Source organism: Engraulis encrasicolus, unplaced genomic scaffold, assembly GCF_034702125.1.
Source record: "Engraulis encrasicolus isolate BLACKSEA-1 unplaced genomic scaffold, IST_EnEncr_1.0 scaffold_40_np1212, whole genome shotgun sequence".
Classification (NCBI taxonomy): domain Eukaryota; kingdom Metazoa; phylum Chordata; class Actinopteri; order Clupeiformes; family Engraulidae; genus Engraulis; species Engraulis encrasicolus.
The window spans coordinates 126,986-136,966 of NW_026945709.1; the positions used below are offsets into that span (position 1 = coordinate 126,986).

General features: G+C 46.4%; 1 protein-coding gene across 1 annotated transcript in view; it reads left to right on the plus strand.

The window, feature by feature from the left end:
* The first annotated feature begins 647 nt into the window (after positions 1-647).
* The window catches only part of LOC134443953 (testican-1-like), a 126,331-nt gene continuing 116,997 nt past the window's right edge, over positions 648-9,981 (plus strand). Inside the window, exons 1-4 of the mRNA XM_063193462.1 lie at positions 648-659; positions 2,101-2,255; positions 4,461-4,522; positions 4,704-4,818. Coding sequence (XP_063049532.1) covers positions 648-659; positions 2,101-2,255; positions 4,461-4,522; positions 4,704-4,818 — 344 coding nt within the window. The remainder of the gene's footprint in view (positions 660-2,100; positions 2,256-4,460; positions 4,523-4,703; positions 4,819-9,981) is intronic.

Below are 9,981 nucleotides of genomic sequence, written 5' to 3' on the forward strand. Positions count from 1 at the left end.
GTGTCGTTGCATGTGAAAGAGAGAGAATCCCTTTGATTGTGAAGTCAGTCTTGACAGGCTGTGTGTGTGTGCGTGCGTGCGTGCGTGCGTGCATGCACGTGAGTGTGTGCACGCGAGTGTGTGTGTGCGTGCGTGCACTTGAATGTGTGCGTGTATGTGTGTGCGTGCGTGCGTGCATGCGTGAGTGAGTCAGAGGGGGAAGTATAGAGGTGGTTGAAGCCCCTCAGTTCTGTCAGAGCTTCTGTTGCTCCCCTCTCCTTCACCTTTCCCTCTTCTTCACCTCTTCACCCCCGCCCCCTCTCTCTCTCTGACGGTCACCCTTTCCCCACCTCTTCTCTGCCTCACTCCCTCCTACATTCCTCCTCACTCCCGCCAAATAATTTTCTCACTCCCTGTCAGTCTCTCTGCCTCCTCCCCTCCTTTTCTTCTTCACTTTCTCACTCTATGGGTACATTCTGTATCCAAGCTCCCATCCTCAACTTGCTCTTGTGGTCTCCCTCTTCGCTGATGCCCCACCCCCATGGAGAAAACAAGAAACTTTTAAAATTGCAGTGTTAACCCCTAAAGATTGAACTTAACTCCCTCCAGAGTGTATTTCGTTCTAGAGTACTTTAAGGGTTGAATTAACACAGAATTTTCTTACCGCAATGGGGGAAGCCGTGAGCTTGTTACTGAAAAACAGGTCAAGGTCACTCAAGTTTTGCTCCTGTAATTCACTCAGACACTGTCATTCAGTCAATTTATCACTCATCCATTCCGTTACTCCTCTGTCCACTCCCTCTCTTATTCATCCAGACAGAGCAGACACAGCAGAGGGGACAGAAACCACTGGGAAGGATGAACAGATGTGTGGGCTGAGTATCCTTGTCACATCTGATGGATCAGTATCAACATCCTGCTAGACACTACATGAGGTCTCCGGCAGAAGGACATTGAGAGAGACAGATGGAGAAAGGGAAAGGGAGAGAGAAAGAGAAAGATGAAGAGAAAAAAAATAGAGAAACAGGAGAGAGAGAGAGAGAGAGAGAGAGAGAGAGAGAGAGAGAGAGAGAGAGAGAGAGAGAGAGAGAGAGAGAGAGAGAGAGAGCACCCTACTGTTTTGAACATTGGGCAGAGACAAGCAACAACAATTAGCTCCCCCAAACACACCTCCGGCCGCCATGTTGCATTCTGTGATCAAAACAGCACTAATGAAGGTCTTCCTGGGAGATGTTTAAATGAGACATCATGTCTTTGCTTTGATGTCTCATCATGTATTTCATTATTTTCATGAGGAAAACGTAGACCGAGTTTGTTTGTAGTGTTTTCTGTGTAGTTTTTTGTGTGTGCATGTGTGTGCGTGTGTATGTGTGTGTGTGTGTGTGTGTGTGTGTGTGTGTGTGTGTGTGTGTGTGTGTGTGTGTGTGTGTGTGTGTGTGTGTGTGTGTGTGTGTGTGTGTGTGTGTGTGTGTGTGTGTGTGTGTGTGTGTTTATGGGGATGGGCAGGTGTGTTCATGATTCTCCTCTAATCCTTTGAAGTTTGCACAACAGTTGTTTACATGCAGTGTTTTGGAACGATCAGATCAGATCTAATCCAACCATCTGATGGGGATATAGAGTAGGCCCCTACATGTATATGACCGCCTCTATATTGATACAATATTCAAAAGAAGGTGTAGTTCCACGTGTCGAGCAAGCACAGAGTAAAGAACCCTGGCAGAATAAAAGTGGGGTCTGGGTAGCTGGGTGTTATGGACTATGCAACACCTTTCAATAGGACAGTTAAGTCAGTTAAAAAAATAGTTTAAAAAAAAATTCTATCAATTTTGTCACTGTGTAGTGATATTTATCCATTTTGCACTACTACTTTCACTATTCATAACTTTGTGCCTTATGTTGAGTTATTGAATGGATTTCAAATGTATCCACATCAGGTGGAAAGCAGTTGCGTGTGTGTGTGTGTGTGTGTGCGTGTGCGTGTGTATGTGTGTGTGTGTGTGTGTGTGTGTGTACGTGTGCGTGTTTGCCTGCATCTATGCTTGGTGCATGTGTGTGTATGGAGAGTGGTGGAATGCCACACGGCTTATGAAGCGTTCTAATGTGCCTCGTCATGCCCGTTAGGTGCCAGTTGGCATGGCGATGGGCCAGGGCAACAGCAGGCTGGCAGCAGGCCGGCTCCAGCACAGAGATGCCACTCCTACTCTGCCATCCCCCTCTGCCATCCCCTGCCCTGCCAGTTTCAGGCTAGAGTCCAGAGCCCAAAGGAGGCAGAGACAGTGAAGGTCAAAGTACAATACAGGGAGGAGGAAGAGGTGCAGAAAGAGAGAAAGAGAGGATGACAAAGTGAATGAATATGATGAAGGATAGGAAGAGAGGAAGGGGGATGCCTCCCTCCTCTGAAGGCCAGCTCCTGCACCAAAATACCATCCTCCTCGGCCGTCCTCTGTCCAACCTGTGCCAGAGCCCAACAGAGAGAGAGACAGACAAGACAGGGCACAACCCAGGAAGGAGAGAGAAAGAGAGAAACACATACATGAGGAAGAGGTGAATGTGGAAAGAGAGAGAGAGAGAGAGAGAGAGAGAGAGAGAAGGGGGAATGGGGAGATGAAAAAAGGGAAGGCAGGGGTTGTTATCAAGAGAGGAGAAATGCATGAAAGAGAGCAAGAGAGATTGAGAAGCCAGTTTGTTTGTCTCTCTGTCTGTCCATCCATCTCTCTCTCTATCTCTCTCTATCTCTCTCTCTGTCTGTCTGTCTGTCTGTCTGTCTGTCTGTCTGTCTGTCTGTCTGTCTGTCTGTCTGTCTGTCTGTCTCTCTCTCTCTCTCTCTCTCTCTCTCTCTCTCTCTCTCTCTCTCTCTCTTTCTCTGCATGACTACTTCTCCTTGTTTCTTGTCCTTGTATATCCCTCTGTTCTCTGTAATCTGTTCATTTTTTGTACAACTCAGCAGTGGGCACTGTTTATGCAACAGCAGAGTTTTGGCCCAATATTATAATCTGAGTAATGGTTTACTGCTGACCTTGCAGGGTGCTATTGTGTGTGTGTGTGTGTGTGTGTGTGTGTGTGTGTGTGTGTGTGTGTGTGTGTGTGTGTGTGTGTGTGTGTGTGTGTGTGTGTGTGTGTGTGTGTGTGTGTGTGTGTGTGTGTGTGTGTGTGTGTGTGTGCGTGCGTGTGTGTGTGTGTGCGTGTGTGTGTGTGCGAGAGAGAGAGAGAGAGAGAGAAAGAGAGAGAGAGAGAGAGAGAGAGCTGTGGAGAGAGAGCTGTGGAGAGATGGCAAACAGCAAACGGGAGCGAGTTACAAAGTGTGTGTAAGAGAGAGAGTGTAAATGAGAGAATGTGTTTTTGTATGAGAGATGTTTTGTTTCCTGGGGTAGAGAGAGAGAAGGTGTGCTGCCATACGAGAAAGGGAGAGAGGGGGAGGCGGGGTGTGGGTGGAATATGTTGGTCTGATTGAATTCTCTCTCTGCATCTGGTGAGCCTGTGATCTCTGTCACCTTGAGCAAAAGCCACCTGCGCCTCCTCACTCTAATGGCCCCGAGCAGCGTGGATATTACCACGCAAGCCTGGAGGACACGGGGAGAGGAGAGGAGGTGAAGAGGCAGGAGAGGGGGAGAAGAAGGGAGGCAGGGGGAGGAGAGGAGTAGAGAAGAGGAGGCGAAGAGGCAGGAGAGGTGGAGAAGAAGGGAGGCCGAGAGAGGAGGAGAGGGAGGCAGGATGGAGAGAGATAGATATTACCAGACAAGCCTGGAGGATTGGAGAGGAGAGGAGAGGAGAGGAGAGGAGAGGAGAGGAGAGGAGAGGAGAGGAGAGGAGAGGAGAGGAGAGGAGAGGAGGGAAGGGGAGAGGAGAGCAGAGGAGAGGAGAGGAAAGGAAAGGAGAGGAGAGGAAAGGAGAGGAGAGGAGTGGAGAGGAGAGGAGAAGAGAGGAGAGGAGAGGAGAGGAGAGGAGAGGAGAGGAGAGGAGAGGAGAGGGAGAGGGAGAGGGAGAGGGAAAGTGAGAGGGGGTTGCTAGGGAGGAGAGAGGGGAGAGGGAGGGGAGAGGAGATTTGAGAGAGGAAAAGGAGGAGGATGAGAAAGAAGAGCGCGCTGGGGATATTACCCTGCGTACGTGCGTGCATATGCATGGAAATTTTCTGTGACATTTTACATAAGGTCTGCTATAGTCAACAAGCAAAGCCATAAACTGCAGGTTTGATGGCAGTAGGCCTATGTAAATTGTCGTACACATATACACACACACACAAGATAAGGAAGATGTAAATGATGGTGGTGTGTGTGTGTGTGTGTGTGTGTGTGTGTGTGTGTGTGTGTGTGTGTGTGTGTGTGTGTGTGTGTGTGTGTGTGTGTGTGTGTGTGTGTGTGTGTGTGTGTGTGTGTGTGTGTGTGTGTGTGTGTGTGTGTGTGTGTGTGTGTGTGTGTGTGATAATGTCGGGGTGCAGTGAAATGTCAGATACAGCATGTGTTGTGTATTGTGTATTATGTCAGTTTAGTCGCCGACCATGCCAAATGGCGTTTGTCTGTTGCCAAAGACAGTGAAATGACGGAAAGTGTGAAACATGGGCTTTTTGCACCATGTTCTGTAATAATTTTTACTACTACCTACTTTGCCTCGTTGACCAGAGATCTTCCCATCACACCTGCAGTTTACAGCTTTGCTTGTTGACTCCAGCAGACCTTATGTAAACAATATACCATAATGTCCTTCCTGGTGTTCTCTCTGTGTTCCAGGTCTGGATGTGACGAAGGATCCGTGTCTGAAGGTGCGCTGCCCTCCCCACAAGGTGTGCGTGAGCCACGACTACCAGACAGCCATCTGCACCAATCACAAGCAAGCACCACACAGGTAAGAGTTCACACCAATCACAAACAAATAAGATACCCCTCAGGTAAAGGTTTACACCAATCACAAACAAGCACCACACAGGTAAGAGTCCACACCATTCACAAGCAAGCACCATATAGGTAAAAGTTCACACCATTTGGATGCACCACACAGGTAAGACTTTATACAGAGATACTTTAGACAGAGATAAGTCATTCTAGTTCATTTCTGGTATCCACTTTATGTCGGGTGAACGCCCCTTTAGGAGGCCTTCGGTTAGGAGACCTTCGGAGTCCTGAGGTTGAGAATAAATGGAGTCCCCTTAGTTATGTAGATGGCAGTAGCGCACTTCTCGTGCAAACACCTCAAAAATAGAAGAAGAAGGAGGGGACAACGCCCCCTTAGGAGACCCAACTTGAGCACACACTTTTGCATTGAGTGGGCGTGTTTTGAAGCCTCTTTATTACTCCACCCTCTTTGCTTTACAGTCTCATCACACTGCCCAGAAGCTTGCTTTACTTCTTTAACGCCTTCTCACTCACTGCATGCAACAGATGGTCCCTTTGAAACGGGTGAAAAAACACACCCCGCTGTTTACACCCATATAATATTTATTTCAAACAATAACAGACTGAAACAAATATCCCGTTTCAGATACGGGCAGTTGTGTTAGAGTCAGGAGGTTCCGGAGGTGGACTCATTCAATATTACAGTTACCCAGTGTGAAGATTTTCCCCTCTTTCATATTCTTACAAAAGCATATAACATAGTGAATGAAGAAACAACGCCTCTGACACCTCTAGTTGTCTGTTGATTCTGATTTTCAAAACCGAAGCAAAAGTGACAAGGCTATTGAGATCAGGCTCTCGGCAGGCTTACGGGTGGCCAAGTGTACAGGAAAGCCGCCAGCGGAAGAAAAGGGATTGACTCCACATTCATATCTTACTCCTATGTTTTCCCCTCATTTCATATTCTTCACATTCATAAATAATAAATAATAAACAACCCCTCTGACACCTGAACGTATCTTTTGATCCTCTCTGATTGTGGAAAACTGAAGCGAGAGGCTCCAAGCGAGTGCTGTGTTGTAGCCAGTGGAGAAAGGAAGGGGATTTACTCACGACCTGCTCACACTCCATTGACCTTCATCAGCCACCGATGGGGGATTTCCCATCAGCCATCCATGGAGAGCAAACAGAGAGAGAGAGAGAGAGAGAGAGAGAGAGAGAGAGAGAGAGAGAGAGAGAGAGAGAGAGAGAGAGAGAGAGAAAGAGAGAGAGAAAACACAGTGAGAGTTAATAGAGTGAGATAGATGGTGTTTGTAGAGGTTTTGGTTCATGCCCAGTGATCACTGACCACATCCCCCAGCTAATCTCAGATTAATATTGCCATCTGTGAGCAAGCAGAGCAGTAAAAATGATTAACTTTCTCCGTTGTCCATGTCCCAACCCCCTTCTCTTATCCTCATTTTCTCTTGCAGTGTGCCAAGACTGGGCCCTGTCATAAATATGAATTTATTGTGGGGTGATCACGCTATAAATGAATAACAAATTAGTAAATAAAAAGATATATAAATGTTAAAAAGCGCTTCAGTGTCATATTGCTCGTGGGTTGTTTTCATTTTCACCTTTCCAAGTCAAGCAACCGCCAGGGTGTGTGTGTGCGTGTGCGTGTGTGTGTGCGTGTGCGCGCGCGCGTGTGTGCAAGTGTACCTGGGTGCGTGAGTTTGTTTGTCTGCGCACTTGCCTGGATGCCTCTGCACTGATTGTGTTGGTTTACTGTGAGCTCCTCAAGGCCTCAGAGTAATAGACTATACCCTCACATGAGTGGGCTGGAAGGGGTGGAGAGGAGAGGAGAGGAGAGGAGAGGAGAGGAGAGGAGAGGAGAGGAGAGGAAGGAGTGGAGAGGAAATGGGCGGTTGCAGAAGCGAATGCTTTGCAGGTGCTGGCAAGATTGCCCCTTCCCCAACCCTCTCCATCATCACCCAACCCTGACACCCCCATGATCACACTCCTCCCACTTCCACTCTATTCCATCTGCCGTATACCGTAGGTCCCTATCAACTTGTTATGGCCCAAGCCCTACAGTAAGATAGCAGGAAATAATAGTGAAACATGGTAGCAAAATAACATTATGAGAAGGGGGCACTAGCTCACAGTTTAGTGTAGCCACCTTATGGTCCTTCACACGCCCTATCTCCCCTTCCTCCTCCCTCTTCATCTCTCGCTTTCTCTTTCTCTTTCTCTCTCTCTTCCATCTTTCATGCACTCTATTTCCCTTCTTTCTCTTTCTCCTTCTTTCTCTCTCTCCTTTCATGTTTTTCCTTCTCACTATCTGTCTTTCACACATGGTATGCCTATCGTCTCTTCTCCCTGCCTCTCAGTGTGTCACATGCACGCACGCACACACGCCCACACACACACACACACACGCACAAGCACACGCACACACACACACACTCACACGCACACGCACACGCACACGCACACGCACACGCACACCCACACCCACACCCACACCCACACGCAAACGCACACACACACACACACAACACTCATGTGCTCAGCCATGGCAGAGCTTATTCACTGTGAGCAGGGCCGCTGACAGTTTTGGCCGGGCCCAGGACAAAGACATATGAAAGGGCCCCTCAGCCCAATACATATAAATGTAATGAGCACCCAAATCTGGGCCCCCGGTCTCCCTTGGCCCGGGAAAACTGTCCCCTTGTACCCCCACTGTCGGCGCCCTTGACTGTGAGTGTGGGTAGTGGGTGGTGGATGATGAGGATGTTGTTGCCAATGGTGATGATTATCCCCTGTTGGCATGGCAAGGGGTGAGTGGTACACAGTGGTGGTGCTGCTGGTTGCATGTACAGGAGGTGATGAGGATGGAAGAAGGGGTGGCTGTGATGATGGTGAATGCACGATGGTGATGGGGATGGTGGTGAGTATGCTCTTGGGTGATTGCGCTGTCGAATAGGGATTAAAAGTAGGTGTTTCTTGTGTGCCTAATGGTGTGTGGTGTTGGCGATGAGGAGGATGCTGCCAGCAGGTGCTGCAGATGATGCTGTATGGGTGGGTGGGTTGGTGATTATGGTGTAGACCAGTGTTTCTTAACCCTATACTGCACGGTGTTGCCATATGGCAACATACCATTCTTTTGGCATTTCCTGGTATTTAAATATAAATAATAGATAAATAGAGCGAACAAGGCCTATGCAGCCTCCCCAGACTGCCAGAGGTATACCACAAAAATCCCCAAACCCCAGATTAGAGCATAAAGCTACTGTCATCTTGACCATTTGAAGCCTCCAAAATGTTTTGACTTCATGTGTCTGTTATAATTAGGCTAATTAGCACACAACGTTCAACGATCACAAATTATTGTACAAAGTCAACCATTTTGAAAGTCAGCCATTTTAAAAGCATAATCTCCACATTTCAAACAGCTCATAAACCAATGATATTATTAACACACAAGATTTACTGTAAATCCAAGCACCCATTGAAAAGTTGTAGCGTAAACAAAAGGTAGGCCGTCCCAAAAGCTTGCCAACTTCAAAGTCAGCCATCTTGAAAGTCAACTATCTTGAAAACACTGGCCTCACAATTTTTACATGGCTTATTTACTTATTGTAGAGTGTTATCACACAAGGTTTAGTGTAAATCCAAGCATCCATTCAAAAGTTATGACAAATAAACTGTCGTTTATGATGAAAGATACCTGACTCGCAAATCGGCCATCTTGAATGTCGGCCATCTTGAAAGTGTTGGCTTCCAAAATTAAATCAGTTCATGTACATATTGTAGACAGTTACCATACACATTTTTGTGCAAATCTATGCACAGATATTGTGTTAACACCAAATATATTCATTGGTGGTTGGTCAATATAATACCACTGAAATACTGTTTTTTGGGGATATAATAAACAGTATTCACTTAGTCTCTCAGTGGCAAAAATGTGTTAAATAACTCCCTTGAACTTGTGGGTAAACTTTCAATGTTTTTCTGAGACAAAAACAATTATATTTCTATAAATAATCCATAATGTTGAATGACCCTTGTTTGGTCTTGGAGGGAAAATGTACACTGGATCCTTTCCGTAACTGCACAATGTTGCCATATGGCAACAAACCTAAAAGAACCCCCCCAAAAAACTTTTTTTTTGAAAAAAATTGCAAATATGTCTTAAGAAGTCCATTTTATGTGAGAAAAACCACAGTAAGATTTTTTTCCATGATGGATAATAATGTGTGCAGTATAGGGTTAAGTGGTGGGTCAGGACCTTAGAGTGGCTAACAGAGGGGGTCCTGGGTGGATCACGGAGCTGTGGTGTAGACATGTATTAATTCCACCTTTTATTCCCAGTCACAAAATTCAGACAAGATGCAGTAATAAACAAATGGCTGTCATGACGAAGGGATTAGTTGATAGACATGTTGTATAAGCACAGGTTGTTTAGACATGAACCCTTCCCAATACTTATCCATCGCTGAAAAACATTCTTTTCACAGTGGTAGCCTTTTGGATCACTATGCAATGCTAAACAGGAACTGCAGAACAAAGGAAACACATACTCCAGGGAAAAAAACCTGTTGCCACACAGCGTTTTTTTTCTGTTATTTATTTATTTTCGGCGCATGCGACAAGCATCCTCAGGTGTTTTCATGAAAGGGGAATCTTTGGCTTTTTATATATCGAGGCCTGGTCAAAGTGTCATATACTGATGACTTTAGTGTTAAACTTCGTAGAAGAAGATACCGCAGACTCTTGTCCATCGTGCTGCAATTTATTAACAAAACAACGTTTCGGCCCGTATGACCTTTCTCAAGTTTTTACACAAGCAAAGTGAAGACACCCCTTATAAATTGTCCTCTATTTTGTGATTGGCTGACAGCAGCCGGTTAATCAATTTAGTGTTAAACTAACAATAATATATGATGACCCTACCGTGGCCTAACGGTAGGGCACTGGGTTAAAATGGCAGTGACCCAGGTTCGATTCCAGCCTGGGTCATTTGCCAGTCCTTCCCCGTGTCTCTCTCACCACTTATTTTCTGTCCCTCTCTCACTATCCTATCACCAATAAAGGCATACAAAGCGGTACCAGTGTGGGTGGGTGAAGTTAAACGGTGGTGGCATGCACACACGCACGCACACAAACTTCCACCCTTACACACACA